Source organism: Aphelocoma coerulescens, chromosome 17 (assembly GCF_041296385.1).
Source record: "Aphelocoma coerulescens isolate FSJ_1873_10779 chromosome 17, UR_Acoe_1.0, whole genome shotgun sequence".
Taxonomy (NCBI): domain Eukaryota; kingdom Metazoa; phylum Chordata; class Aves; order Passeriformes; family Corvidae; genus Aphelocoma; species Aphelocoma coerulescens.
The window spans coordinates 7,821,772-7,837,222 of record NC_091030.1 but is presented as its reverse complement, the minus strand read 5'-3'; the positions used below and the strand labels follow the sequence as shown (position 1 = coordinate 7,837,222).

The following is a 15,451-nucleotide window of genomic DNA, read 5'->3' as shown; positions in this document are numbered from 1 at the left end:
TGGGGCTCGGCCGTTGCTCCTTCCTCCCAGCCAGGCTGGATTTCCTTGGATTTGCAGTGCCCTGGAATGGGGACCCTGATGGGGACAGCCCCCCCAGTGAATAACTCAAGACACACCAATAAGAACAGACGAGGACTTGGACTGGGTTCTATTTTAAAATGCTCATATATTTTCTTTTTTTTTTTTCTCCTTTTTTCTTTTTCTCTTTTTTTTTTCTTCTCATTTTTTTCCCACAATTCTAATACAATTGTTCTCAAAATACTGGCGTTTCCAGCAGCAGTTCTTTCTTTTTTTTTTTTCCTTTTCTTTTTTTTTTTTTTTTAACCTTTTTCGTTGTTTTCGAAGTGAATAATAATATACGGTAGTGATTTCACAGTAAAACAGACCTGCGGGAACGCCAGAGATACGTGACAAAAGACACCCCCAGACCAGCCCTCCCCCTCCCTCCCCCTCCCCTCCCATCCCCAAAAAAGATTTTGGAAGTGGGGGGAAAGAAAAAAAAAAATAAAAAGTTCATTCAAAAAAATTATTTCAAAAGAGATTTCATATAAAGCCTTTAAAACACGGTCAGAAGTTTCTCCCTCTTCTCCAGATCCCTGTGGCTGAACACTTACAGAGAGAAAGAGAGAAAAAATAGAGAGAGTTTATAACAATCTCTGTAGAAGCAACAAAACAATCCAGGAAAGAAAATATCCAAGGATACGGTAAGGGATAAAATTACATTTGTACAAAAATAGATTTTAACTTTATTGATGCTTTAGATATTTTTTTCCTTATCTTTTCTCTTTTTTTTTTTTTTTTGTCATTCTAAATGTTAACGTCCTTTTTTTTTTTTTTTTTTAAATCTGTGTATCCCATAGCCAAGGCATCCATCACTAAGTATTGGGAATTGCTAAAGCTATTCTTTACTCCAAACCGCCTGCTTCAAAGAAAAAAAACCAAAACAAAACAAAAAAACAAACAAACAAAAAAGAAGAAAAACCAAACAAAAGAGAATAAAAACAAAACAAAAAGGCATCTTAAAATAGATGCAGTTCCTTTGTCTCGAGGAATAAAAATCCAGATTTGGCATCTGCCAATTTGGAAAGGGATTCGGATACAATGGAAGCAAAACAAGGGAAAAATAAACCAAAACAAAAAAAACGAGAGGAAAAAAAAAACAAAACAACCAAAACCAACCAAACAAACCAGGAAAAAGAATTGACTTAAAACACAAAAAGCCAGGAAAAGTCTGTAATTGCTACAGTTCTCTATGTGTATAGGTGAGTGGGTATTATACAGTGTAGATATCTACAGTACATACATGGATACACACACTCATCGGCACTGATAGGGCAGCACCAGCTCCTGAGCCACGCTCCAGCCTTTTTTTGGGATCAGGAGCCCAAGCCTTTTTTTTGGGATCAGGAGCCCAAGCCTTTTTTTTTGGGATCAGCAGCCCAGCCCAGGGCTCTCCCCGCTGCGGTGGAGGGGTCAGCAAGGCCAGTGGTCAGCGTTTCCCACATCCATCCGCTCCTCACGCCGCTCCTGGGCAGCATTCCAGTGCCAAGGGAAGCTTGGCATTCCCATGGAGGGGTTTGGGATGTGCTGGGTTGGCTCAGGGTGGGATGGAACACGCACAGGCAGCGAGGGACGCCGCGGCGGCTGAAAAGCTGATGTTTGTGCTATCTTTAGAAAATTAAAGATTGTCCCACCAACAAAAAGGAATTAAAATAATAATTACAAACAGATCACCCCGAATCAAAGCAGATTTTCGCAGGAGTACTGGGAGCTGGTTCAATCCAAGTCCAAGCTCCCTAGGGAATAATGTGCCTTCTGTTTTCCTTCAGCTATGGCTCACCTCTCCACACTCAGCGTTATCACGATGAGGAGAACAACAACGACAAAAGAAGCCCGAAGTGAAAAGAATAAAATGAAAGACTCAAACTCATGCAAAGCTCGTTGCTTTAAGGCTGCTCTGGCGGATGTTCCCGGCGCACAAAAGCTTCTCCTTCCCAAGGGAAGGGTTGGGATGAGGATGGAGGGGCTGGGCCGGGCTTCGGGGCTCAGGGAATTCCAACTCCCTCTCACCAGCTGCAAACTGAAATCCCAGGGCAAGGCGCAGCCTTTCCCAAAATCCCCTCCACCACGGGCATGGATTGGGGCTCTGCTGCTCCAGCAGGGAAACTGAGGCACGGGGACACACGTCCTGATTGGGAGCTTGGGGCCTGTGGAGCCTCTCCCTTGGTGTTGTAAGGTCAAACGCTAACAGGGATGGGATGGGATGGGATGGGATGGGATGGGATGGGATGAAATTGGACAGGACGGAATGAAATGGGATGGGATGGGGGACGGGAAGAAATGGGATGGAACATGATGGAACGTGACAGAATGGGATGGGACAGGATGGGACGAAATGAGGCAGGGTAAGACTGGGATGGGATGGGATGGGATGGGATGGGATGGGATGGGATGGGATGGGATGGGATGGGATGGGATGGGATGGGATCTCCCACTGTGCCACCTTCCAGCCCCCACAGCACCCAAGAGCCCTTTCTGAGCCTCCGCCAGGGACAAAGTGTCACCCACCAGCGACCAGCGGGTTGATCCCAGGGCAATATCCACCGACTTTCCCAAAGCTTTTCCTCTCTGGCAAGCAAATGCCAGGCTCCTTTCTGCTGGGAGAGCCGGGCTGGGGGCCGGGGGCTGCCTGAGGGCTGGGTGGGCTCGGGGCTCTGGGAACTGACACCTCCCCTGGGGCTGCGCCAGCCTCCCGCTGGCAGGGAACAGCCTGCTCATGTTTCCTGGCACCCCTGCCAGATCTCATTCCTCCTGCCTCGTTTTCTTGGCAAATTCTTGCAGGGTGAAGCTGTTTAATAATATTTTCAGCGGCTTGCAGGCTGCTGGGGAAACAGAGCCAAGGCGCTGTGCCCGCCTCTGCCGATGCGCCACGTCGGGCCAGCCCCAGGGCAGGGTATCCCCTGAAATCCTGAGGGATTTTTAATTTTGGAGCTGCAGGGGATGGAGCTGGGCACTCCAGCTGCCAGCTGGGATTGACACCAGGAGGGTGGCAACGGTGTCCCCTCCAGAATAGGGGTGTGAAGGAGGTGGTGGGCGCTGCTCCATCCCTCTCCAGGAACAAAGGAGGAGTTTTCAACCAGCTGTAAAAAATGGGGAGCAAGAAGAGGATCCTGGGGATCTCAACCTTTGCTCTTTAAAGCACGGGATGTGGAAGCGGTGGGGAAGCCCTCAGCCACAGGCACCTTATTCTGGGCTCCCAGCACGGTGTATTTAGGACAATCCGTCCTGCCAAGGGGGGAAAACCCTCCCCAGCATCCCTCTCCACTCCCTCTGCTCTGTTCTTTCTCCAACTCGTGTTTTTGGTGGGGCACTGGAGACACCTGATGAGGGTGAAACGGGGAGGGGAAGGGGAATCGCTCCCTGGCTGGCCTCTGGCCACACACTCCCTGGGGAATCCCATCCCACAGGGTGTGGACACATTCCTGGGACCCTAATCCCCAAAAACCTGCCCAGCTCCCCGCTGTCACACTGAGACTCAAGGAAAGGGTTGTGCAACAGCCAAGGTGCTTTTGGTGTTCCCAGGATCCCGGGCAGGACAGGGATGGTGCTGCCATATCCCCCACCCAGCCGAGCCCTCCCAGGCCTGCATCCAGGGGAGGGGGAGCCCTGTTCTTGCTTCACCACTAATTAACAGCTGCAATTAACCAGCCTGGCCGAGCACTCCCACTAATTGTTGCCTTGCAGTGTTGTGCAGGGCTGAAACAACAGGAGCGGCCTTGTGGGTGAGCCGAAACCCCGGAGTGGGGTCACGCTGGGATACACTGGGATATACTGGGGCAGTGCTGGGATATACTGGGATGCTGTGCTGAGAGCAGAGGTCCCAGCAAGCCCCCAGGAGCTGGGCAAGAGCGATGGGGAGTCCCCTGGCAGCCTTAAAGCAAGCGCTGCAGCTGGCTCATGTCCACACGGGCACCTCCCATGGGGTGGGCAGCGATGCCCGGCCGCCCTCCGGGATGGCCACAAGGGCATTTCCTGTGCCACGGCCGTTCGGGGGGGATTCAGCTCAATCCCAAATCCTCAGCTCGGAAGGGGAAGGAGAAGGCTCTGTGCAGCCACGGGTGACTCACTCAGGGGGCACGGCCGGGCCGCCTCTCCCTCCGCAGAGTAACTACCGACACTACTAAGAATAGTTAGAAACCAAAAATAGAATTTTTTTCTTTTTTTTTTTTTTTCTTTTTTTTGGCTTTTTTTTTTTTTTTTTTCTTCTTCTTCTCTTTTTCAAAAACTCCATCCTCTGAAAATAGCCCAGCTGCAATCCGAGTCCAACCACTCCCCTCGGCTCGGCCAAACCCCACTGCCCCGAGGGCCGGCACCGTCCTTATCCCCAGGGAAGCAGCGGGGACGGAGGGGGTGACGCCAGTGGCTCATCCCAAACCTCATGGCACGGCGAGGGCAGGGGTTGGCAAAGCTCTCTCCGCTCCCACTTCTCTACAAGTAGCACAGGGAACCAGCGAGCAGGTCTGGAGATGCAGCAGTGACAGCGAACGGACAGGGGGTCAGGCGACGAGGAGGCCAGGACGGCGGGGTGTCCCCCGGATCAGACGGTGCCTCCGGCGCTGGGGGCAGCAGGGAGGGACGGGCTGGGGCGGAGGAAAGCGGAGGAAGGGCCCCGAGGGAGCCCGGCCGGGCGAGGGACTGACCCAGCAGAGTTCTCTCTAAGTCATTTGGTGCGGCGCTTCCAGCATTTCCATCAAGAAGGTGTCGATGGGCGTGTCGCCTATTAGCTTGAAGAAGAAGAGGTGCTCCAGGCATTTCAGGCCGATGGACCGCAGGGCTGGGAGGCGGAGCAGGAGCTTGGCAAACCTGGGGGACAAGAGAGGCGACAAGGTCAGACACCCCCGGCTGCAGCCCTGCCTCTGTCCCCAGGGCTGGGGAGGGGTGGGAGGCAGACACAGCCTCTGCTACCACCGAACCGTGGGGCTGCACCCGGGGCTGGGCAGGGAAATCATTGCTGATGGCTCAGCAAGGACGAGCTGGGAACTGAGCTGCAAGAGTGAAACGAGAAACGAAAGGTCAGCCCCGGACTGGGGGACACCCCGAGATGCTGGAGGGGTCCCCACGCTGCAGCCATCGAGAGGAGGCACCACAGGATCAGCCTTGGCACTGGCGGTGCTGCAAGCAGCTCCAGCAGCTCAAGTTTTGGTCAGGGAAAAGGGCAAACAGCCGGGAAGGGGCTGGAAGAGATGCTCAGTGGGGTGAGCTGGCACTTGGCTGGGCAATGCCCCTTTCCTGCAGGCTCTGTGCACCTCCTGAGCAGCTCCAGCAGCCCTCACTTGGGGTTCTGACCATCACCAGCTGAGCCCTGGGGCTGCTGGCGAGGCAGGAACCCGGCTGCCAGCCAGGGGTGAAGCCAAGGGCTGTGACACAAGAGTTGGAAGGAGCACTCCAAACCACCTGGGACAGTGGGTGCTCCCCTTCCCCGGGCCCAGGGCTCTGAGGAGGGCAAACAAAACCCTTTCTCCACACCCTGCCCTGCCTGGAGGAGATGGTTTCAGGTCCCACAGGCAGGAGGACAGGCAGGAGGGCTGGGGAGAGCTGGCAGCTCTGCAGGAGCCAGCCAGGATGGAGACAAGTCATCCACAGCCATCCACACCAGGGAAGAGCTGCTGGGTGTTGGGCTCCGAGGCTGGCAAGAGGCTGTGGAGTCAGGAGAAAGCCACCAGCTCCTGCAAGGCTGCTTTGGAGCACCCCAGGTGCCAGTGGATGTCACCTCCTTGTGCGAGTGCTGCCAGCACAGGGAAAGAGCCCTGTAACAGCCACAGCAGGGTTATTTGCTTTTCCTGCTGCAAAATCAGGGCTTGAACATCATGAAAAGGGACAGGCAGAAGGGGACCCTGCAGAAAACACACACACAGACAGGCACAAGCACACAGATACTCTACATGCACACACAATTCCCTCTCCCCATTTTTTTTTTTAAATTTTTTTTTTCTGCTGAGCTGGCGAGAACGGCGGGAGCAGAGCCAGGAAAAACAAATCAGTCCTACCATCCCATTCAGGAAGTTTCACTTTAAACCGAACCAGATGATGGCTCCAGCCCTCGGATATGTTTAACTGTGAGATAACCAGCCCGGAGCATGCCATGCCAGGGCTGGGAGGGGGGGGAAAAGAGCCGTGATCCCTGATTCCCTGTGGCTGCTGGGTGTCACGTAGGCACCCAGCCCTCCCTGCAGAGCAGCAGGGGCTCCATGGGGGGAGCAGGGCTGGGTTTTTCCTGGGAATACCTCTCTGTGTGGAGAAATTCCCTTTTGGTGTTTGCAGGGTGCTCCCAAGCTCCTGCTGGATGGGGACTCGGAGGAAGCCCCGCACCCAAGGGCACCTGAAAAGGTGGGAGTTCCAGAAATCCCACAGCACGGTGAAGGAAAAGGCACCAGGCTCAAGCAGGGCTTTGCTCAACCACAGGGAGAGAACTTGTTTGCAGCCCCAGCTGGTGATCACATCGTGCCATGAGGCCAGGGGGATGCAGAGAGTTTGGGAGAAGTTTGGGGAGCTCTTGTGCAACTCCCAGCCCGTGAGTTCACCCTCCCGAGCCACCTGGGGTGGTGCCACCACTGCCCTGCACCACTGAGGGACGGAGGGAGGGCAGCAGGGCCCAGTCACGGCTCTCAGGACATCCCTGAGATGTCACTGAGTCACTCAGGTCACCAGGGATGGGTGTGAGCATCACACAAGGTCCCCAGCCCACGGTCACTCAAAACCAGTGGGAGATTAAACTCCAGAGCCCCTGGCAGATCTTTTGGACCTAAAACACTCCCTCAAACACCACTGAGCACTGAGGCAGAGCCCTGGGGAACTGGTGTGGACTGGTGGCTCAGACTGTGCTCAGGCATGGTGGTTTGGAGGGGGCTTGGGGCATGAAGAGAGGGGCTGTCCCTGTGCCACCTCCTGCCCACTCCCAGTGTGTGCCAGGGCTGCAGATCCTGCACAATGTGCTCATCCCACCAAGGGAATAACCCAGGAGAGCTGCTGGCCATGATTCCCAAGGCAGCTGTCCTGTGCCAGCAACAGCTCTGCTGCAACACCACGGCAGCCCAAATCCAGGCTCTGGCTCTGGATTTGCTCCAGAAATGCAATTTCTTAAAGCTTTCAGGAAGAGGCAGCTTGAGAGCTGGCCTGGGGTGCACACAGACCCCCTGGGAGAGGAGAGGTGACAGGCCTGCTCTGTGCCCCATGCTCATCCCTCAATTCCCCTGCTCCCCACAAACCAAACGCACCCCACGGCACCTCCACCCTCGCTCTCCCTGCCTCAAGCCACCCAGGAACATCCCAGGAACCCCTTAACAACACATCCTTCTTCATCTGCCAGCACTCTGGGACCTGAAGCGGGGGAAAAAACAAATCCAGCGTCACTTCTGAGGGCACGCTCTGCGCTCACCGCTGTGAAAGCATCCTTGTCATTTACCATCCGCACGCACGAGGCTGGGAACGCAGGTGAGATGCAAATCCCAGCTGCCTGGGCTGTTTTTGCCCAACATTCATGCACCAGTAGCAGCTTCCAGTGCTTTGCCTGGTTTCTCAAGAAGCTGTCAGGAACTGAACTGGCAGTTGCCAGCTCCAGGCTGTAACTGGGGAAATGCGCCCACTCAGCTCCGCAGCAGTCCAGGAACGCATTCCTAATTCCCCCTCCCATTCCCAGCTGGATTGGGGGAGGCAGGGAGGGGAGAAAAAGAGTATCAATTGAGGCTTTCACTTCCCAGCAGTGATGCTCCTCTGCCACCGAAAATTAACTCCATGTGAGTCCTGGTTTTGCTGCGGTTTCGCTCGCCGCGGTTTCCAAAAGGGAAATGATACCCCTTTCCCACATGGGCTCATCCCACTGCTGGGGCTGTGGGAGCTGGGCCTCCTCAGGTCTGCCCACCTGGCTGCATTTACTGGCAAGGGAATATGAAGCTCTGTGCACTGCACATGGGGTTTGTTTTTAGGGATGCTCACAGCTGGGGCGGGTGGAAAGGAGGGGTTTATCTGCAGGGAATGTCTGTGGGGACGGAGAGCCCAGAACAGAGGGACCCAAGGACACCCTGGGAGCTGCAGCACCCATTGCAGGGGGTTTGCAGGGGGTGAGGGTACAGGAGGAGGGGCACAGGGAGCTCACCTGCCGGGCTGGTCGGGGTATTTGTGTTTGCAGTAAGCCTCTAGGGACGCGTACACCTTCTCCCGCAGCGCCTCCACCTCCGCCGGGTTCGAGAGGCCCTTCGAGTCTGAAAGGCCACACAAAAGCCATCAGTCAAACACCTCCAGGCTTTCCAGGCAGGCCAGAACCCCTCTGTGTGCTCCCTGCATCCCTCCCAGCCCCACCAAAGTGGGGATGCAGGCTCTGAGCTCTGGGGATTTGGGGAGCACTCAAAAGTTTGCCCTGCGACTACAGACTTTTCCCCAGCTCACACCCCAACCCCAAATGTTTTGGCTCATTCCAGTGGTGCCAGACCCTCATTTAAAGGGTTTAATTCCTCCTCCAGCCCTGGGCTTGTGAGATTTCTCCCTCCAGCACTGTGGTGGGGCTGAGTGAGAAGCCCCTGCTTCGGCACAGCCCCCGGGACACAGCGAGGATCTGTTTTTAGTAGGGTGAAAGGGACGGTGCAGAAATCGATATCCCCAAGCACATGTGCCATGGGAACCTCTCCAGATTCCCCTTCTTTGACCATATACGGCTAATCCCAAATTACAGACAATAAATTACTGCTGATTACAAGGAGGGGGGGGACTAAAAAAGAAGAAAAACAAACCCAAGAAAATGTAATAAACCCTGCTGGAACAGCCTGGCCTGGCTTTGGTGGGAAAACCCAGGGAAGGAGCTGTGCTTGGGCACAAACAGTGCTCTGTGAGGGCAGGGAGGGAAGGGGTTGGTGGTGGATGTGGAGGTTTGTTCTTGGCTGCCATCTGGTTTTGCTCTGGGCTGATCCACTTTAAAATAGAGATCCCCTCCAGAGAGCTGTGCAGGTATGAGCAGGCTGCCTCCTGCTGCACAGGGATTTGCTCCCTGGAATGCTGGAGAAAAGCCCTGGCACTGACCCTTCTTCTTCCCTCGAGCAGCTGGGGCCGAGGGGGAAAAGGGAGCAGCGTGAAGCCTCCCGGAGTCTGTGAAACCACAGTCAAAACCTGAAGTTTTTGTGTATTTTATGAGCACATTTCATGTCTTTCAGCCTCTCCAGGTCTGCAAAGGGCTTTTCCAGAAATGCAGGTAATAAAAGCCCTCGGATGATGAGGTTGGGAAGCAGAGACAATCATCTCCATGCTCTGGTGCTGCTCTAATCTGCATTTTTCTCTTTAAAAAAGATCTAGATTCCATTTCGTTCCAATTCAGGGACAACTCCCTTAAGCACCAGAACTTTCTCTTCACAGTCACTCTGAAAGGGGGAGAGCTGACAGGACAAGGGGGAATGGCTGTAAACTGAAAGAGCAGAGCGCAGGGTTAGATGGAGTTTTGGGAAGAAATTCTTCCCTGTGAGGGTAGGGAGGCCCTGCACAGGTTGCCCAGAGAAGCTGTGGATGCCTGGCAGTGTCCAAGGCCAGGCTGGATAGGGCTTGGAGCAACCTGGGATAGGGGAAGGTGTCCCTGCCCCTGGCAGGAGGTTTGGAACAAGATGAGCTTTAAGATCCTTTCCAAACCAAACCATCTTCCACTCCTGCCTCTCTTCTTTCCTGCCCTGCCCTTGGCATCTGGGTGCCCTCTGCTATTTCCAGTGGGGCTCTTTAGGGAAGAAAAGGATCCCAAAGGACAGAACAGCAGCCAAGAGGGGCCAGGAGGGCAGAGCCAGGCACGTACCGGGGTTGAAGAGGACAATGGCTCGCAGGCAGCCCAGCTCTGTCTTGTCCATCAGCATGTCCCTCATTTTGGACACTAGTTCTGTCAGTACTCTGCAAAAGGACACAGAAAGCACAGAGTCAGCACGAAAAAAACCCCAGGAATGAAAAGCCCCAGGTGTCAGAGCTGGAGTGAGAAGCTCCGGTCACGTTTAACGAAGTCGGGGATGGCGCTGGCTTGTACCAGCTGAGGATGTGGCCTCATTTTCCTCCTCCATCGAAAATAGCTCATTAGGAACATCAATAGTTCCTGTGAGATACAACAGGGACCATAAAAACCGCCTCCATCCATTCACTGAGAGGCTCTGGCACCTGAGAAAGCTGCCTAAAAATAAAAAATAACAATAAAAACCCACCCCAACAGGTATCTAAAAGTAATTTCCTCCGCCGGTAATTTTTATTGCTCCCTTTGCTCTTACTGCAGGTGTCGGTCTTGAAATATTTTCCACTGATTGCCCAGTTTTTCATCTTGGATCCTGCAGCAAAGTCATGATCTTGCACTTATGACCTCACAGGAACAAATGATGTCACCCAGGTCCGAAGAACAATTTCCTCACAGAGCAGAGCAGCAAAGGTGATTTGGTTTCGACTCGAGATGAGTCTCGGGGAGAGAAATCAGCATTTCAGCAGCGTCTGGAGTCACGCTGTGGGTCAAACACCCGGCAAGCCTGGCTTTAAAACACTTTCCCAAAGCCTGAGATTAAAGAGCCCCCGGGACACGCCTGTGGAACCCGCTGAGTACTGCTGGGGCCTTTCCATTGTGCAAATAAAATCGCGTCTTGGTCCAATTAAAGATGAAAAGGAGCGAAGGAGTGGCCTCCTCGTAACATTAGAAGGCATCTGGACCCCATGAAAGGGGCTTTGATTTGCACCGGGCAGCCTCCTCCCCGTTTGGGGCTGTTGGGTTTTGCAGGTTTGAGAGGAGGGATTTGATGCTGTGTTTTTCATGGACATCATGGGGTGGACACCCTCATCCCGGGCTCCTCCAGCAGGAATGGAGGCAGCTTGAGGTGCAGACAGGGATGGGGATGTCCAGGCAAGGCGGTTTAGGATGCAATCCCATCCCTCCAGCCCTCCAGCCCAGCCCACCTGTCGAAGATGGCCCCGACGCCGGCGCTGTGGGCGCTGTTCCGGTGCACGTGCAGCCCCGTGGCCAGGAGGATCCCGTCCTTCACGGCTATGGAGCGGTGGGAGAAGGAGGCAATTAGGAGCTCGTTCCAGCCTGGGGAGGAGAAAACGACCGAGGCTGCAGGTTAGAGCCATGGGATCCTCAGGAAGTTTGGGAATCGGCGACGTCACCGGAGGAGGAATCCGCCTTTGCTGAGGGAACGTGGCTGGATATGGGGAAGGAGGGGGGAGACAGCTTTTCCTTGGATGTCAGGGAAGGAAAAAACCATCTAGAACCCGATGCACTAAAAATAAAGGTAATAAGGGGAGCAGTTTCCTCTGCAAACAGCTCTGCCTGAACACCCCGGGGGTGTGGAGCCCTGAGCTCCCCTCTGCCCTCAGCCGCTGCCTCCCAGCACTTCCAGCCCTATCAGCACGAGCTATCAGCTCACCAGGCCCCTCCCCAGGCCACGGAAGTTCCTTCACCATCCCTGAGCCCTGTGAAAGGGCCCATGGAATCTCTGGCTTTGTGGGTTTGTTGCTTCTGCCATGAAAATACTGGGAGGGGTTGGGTCTGCTCTCTGCACAGTCCCACGTCTGTGACTGCTTCCACAGCTGCTTGGAAAACAGATTTTAGTCTTGTTAGCTGGACAGGCTGCTTTGGGATGTAGGAGGGACATCCTCTGAGCCCAGACCTACAGGGAAGGGAAGGGAGAGGCGACCTCCACGTCCTCCAGCTCCCCTTCCCAATCCAGCACCTTTTCAATTCCTAAATCCATCACAGGCTGAGCTCAAGGATTCCTGAAACAAAGCCCCAACGAGAGGAAACGCTGCCAAGTTTGAAGGGTGGAAATTCGGGTCACTTTCAACCAGGAGCAGCATCTTCAGTCAGATAAGAAGGGTCTTCTGCAACACCTGAACATGTTCTGGAGTTCTGCTCCAGAAACCTCAGGATATTTGGCTTTGGGGGTTTTTTCCCAGGCTGGAAAAGCAACACAACAATATCCTTCACCTCTTCTGCCACAGGAACATGTCTTGTCCCGCTGCCTGCAACAAACACAAGGCCCATGTGTGCTGTATTTACCTCCTGCTGCAGCCGTGGGCTGTGCCATTAGAAATGTTGACAAGGAATAAAGTTCACTCTTTCCTAAGTGGCCACAGGATGTTTCCACCCCAGCCACGGGAACATTTCTTTGGCTATTTACTGGGTGAGGCCTGGCACTTTCACAGGGATTGCAACACCATGAAACCCAAGGAGGATGGAGGAGAAGACGTGGGACTGCAGCAGGAGCCTGCAGAAACCCTGCTCCCAGCAGGAAGAGGAATTCCCAGAGCCAGATCCATGGGAAGCTGTCACACACAGCAGCTCCACCAACAGAAACCCGAGCTGGCTCTCAACACTCACTCCAAGCTGGGCTTATTCCAGTGAAGGAGCACTGGGATCCATCAGCATCCTTCATCTGGATTATTCCCATGCAGAGCTGGGATGCTTCAGCTGAAATGGGGAAGATTTTCCTACCTTGGCTTTCACCAGAACATCCCCAAAGAGCCTCCAAGACAGAGGCAAGCAGGGAGAATTCAGTATAACCACAGGCAGCAAATGGGAATTAAGAGACCAAACAAGCCTGTCCTGAGAGTTCTGCATTTCAGCCCAAGCTCTGGGGTGGCAGAGCAGAATTCTGTGACTCCTGTGACTCCTTTCTCACCACACAGGGTGGCTCTGGCTCCTCTGGGATAGGGAAGGCACTCTGGCAGCACAGTGGCCCTCGTGTCAATCCACCTCCCTGCCAAGTTTCCCCAGCAGCCCTACAAAAGCAGCTGCCGAGATGTAACGCTCAGCATCCTTTGCCAAGCTGAGAAAACACCAGGTTATTCCTGTCTCAGCTTGGAAACAAGAAAACCCGTGGAAAACAGGCTTAAATAGTCAGGTTTCCTTCCCTTCCAAACAGCTCAGAGAGGGAATATTTTTAAATGATTCAGGATTTGAGGAAAGCTGCGGCCAGCCCAGCCAGCACTGCTCCTCCAGAGCTGTGTGCTCCACTTGTTTTGCCTCCCAGGATGCCCGACTGAGGCTCTTAGCTGGATTTTAGTACTTCAATATTTCATGGGCAGCTGTTCTCAGCAGGCCACTCAATAATACATAGAGCCACTGGTTAGAGGACTTGGGGAAGGTTATCTGAGGCCCTGGCAGAGATGCTTGGAGCAGGGAGCTCCAGGGAGCTGCTCCAGGTGCTCAGCAGTCTCAGGGTTGGAGCCACCACGAAATTTGGGGTCTGCAGCCCCTCTCCTGCTGTCCATGGAGTGAGTCACAAGCAGGGAACACAGGTCAGGAAATCTCCAGGTCCAGTTTTAATCAGCTGCCTGCTAAAGAGAGAGAGGAAAACCTGGAACTGCCGTGGTGGGTTTGGGTTCCACTTCCCGAAAGGAAAAGGCTTTGTCTGAATCCAGCTCTCTGCAGGAAGCCCTCAAAGATCCCTACAGAGAGGCTTCCCTGCTCATCCACTCTCACAAGAGCCTCTAGAAATCCTCTTCAAATCCACACTTTGCATACTCCAAAGGGCCCAGAGCCAGCTCTGGCAAAATCCATGGAAAAGGCAGAGGAGCCTCTTCACCAAAGCGCTGCAGGAAGAGCACAGGACCTGGACAAAAGCGAATTTTGGGGAAACAAAAGGAACTTTACCAAGCACTTTAAAGTGCCTGGCTTACAAAGAGCTTCATGCCTCAAACACATCCTCCCTGAGCTCTGCTCTGATTTCTTGCCCTCCACGATCTTTGTACACCAGCAGGAGCTTGAATTCACTCAACAGGGGAAGACCCTTCCTGCAGCCAACTGCTTTCACCTCCCAAACCCTGCTCCTGCAGCCCCCCTGCCGCACAAGGAAATTTAAAATAAGCCCTGAGAGTTCTATTTTCATCTTGGTGGGTGGGAGAAGAAGTGAGATGTGTTTTTCTCCCCTTTCTGCTTTCAATTATGATCAAACATTTCAGTTTGATGCAATTTCACAGGGGCCTGAGCCTGCTTGGTCTTTCACACCTCAGTTTGGGAGGAAGGCAGAGTTTAATTCCTTGGGTTTAAGTCACCCAGCACCCATCTCTGAGTTCCTCATGGATCAGAAACGAAGCTGGGCCATTTCTCAGCTGATTGGCCACATTCTGGATCCCATTCAGCAACACATCCTATGGGGCTTTTAAAATCCTATTTAAAAACTGAATGATCAGAGTCTGCTACTCAGAATCAAACATTTTCAAGCTGCCAGGACCTAAATCTGAGGGTACAACCCGTCCCAGGGACATGCAGATGGGGACAGATGCACTCACCTGCTCTGAGCAAGATGACCTGGTCATCCAGGGGCAGCTCGGAGAAGTGGGGGATCCTCTTGGCCCACTCCACCAGGGTGAAGAGCTGTTTGTCTGCTGCCTGGCAGATGTTCGTCACTGGGTCATTGGGCTGCCAAAAAAAAAAGATGGAAAAGCTTGGAAAAGGCAAAGCAAGGCAAAGAGAGGCTGGAGGAGCAGCCTGCCTGCCACCCCCGAGGTGGATGTTATCAGTCACAGGCAGAGGAAGTGATTTGGCTGCTCCACCACGAGGGTTGTAATAGTTTTTAGCAAGCCCCAAAATGGGAATTGGGAGTTCTGAGACTCCAAATCCATCACCCTGACTGATGAATGCAAGCAGCTCCAGCCTGGGCAAGGACAGACTCCAGCATCTCCCAGCTCGATAAACCAGCACCAGAGGGGGCATTACAGGAAAAAAAAAAATAAAAAGAGAAAACCCCTTTCCTTTGAAATATTATCCAGTAACAAAAACCATCTGCTCTCAAGGAGGACAGTCAGCCTAAACACACCAAATCCCTGTTTAAAGGACCTGCTCACAGCTCAAGTGGATTTGTGATTAGGAACTGGAAGAGCCAGTCTAAGCCTGGTCCAAGTGTGTCTGTAGGGTTTACCTCCCTGGACAGGGATGTATGGGCCCTTCCCATCTCCTGCTGTAATCCCTGCTGATATCCAGCAGCTTGGATTGTACAATCAGCTTCTTTCCATGTCCTTAAAAGAGCAGTTTCCAAACTGGAGCAGGAGTGTTTACCTCACCCCTGGCTGGCAGGAGGAAGGGGGTTGAATTCAGAGGAAGAGCAGACACGAATGTCAGTGTAACCTGTGGCACAGCCCCCTCCCAGGCTGGGCACACCGGGACCACGCTGCCAAGTCACCCTCGTGCCCCTCAGAGCCGTGCCCCACACCCCTGCCCAATCCCCTGGCAGCAAACCCAAGGCTCTGTGCCTCAGTGGCCAACATCTCCCATTCTCCAGGCTTAAAATAACCGGGATTTGGCAAGCTCAGGGCACCTGCCTCGGAAGTATTTCCACCTGTCGCGTGCAGAGATGGATGGGCATGGGCTGGCACCGGGCACCGCCACAGGGATGTGCCCCCCTTGCCCAGCCCCTCTCCAGCAGCTCCCCCAGGGGTGCAAGGGCAGGGCAGTCTC

General features: G+C 53.7%; 1 protein-coding gene across 1 annotated transcript in view; it reads right to left on the bottom strand.

Annotated features, from left to right (window-relative positions):
- Nucleotides 1–470: 470 nt before the first annotated feature.
- RXRA (retinoid X receptor alpha) overlaps nt 471–15,451 on the bottom strand; it is a 101,246-nt gene continuing 86,265 nt past the window's right edge. The window contains exons 6-10 of the mRNA XM_069031663.1: nt 14,287–14,416; nt 10,951–11,083; nt 9,824–9,915; nt 8,153–8,258; nt 471–4,863 (exon numbers count right to left, since the gene is read on the bottom strand). Of these exons, the coding sequence (XP_068887764.1) occupies nt 4,716–4,863; nt 8,153–8,258; nt 9,824–9,915; nt 10,951–11,083; nt 14,287–14,416 (609 nt within the window). The 3' untranslated portion in view covers nt 471–4,715. The remainder of the gene's footprint in view (nt 4,864–8,152; nt 8,259–9,823; nt 9,916–10,950; nt 11,084–14,286; nt 14,417–15,451) is intronic.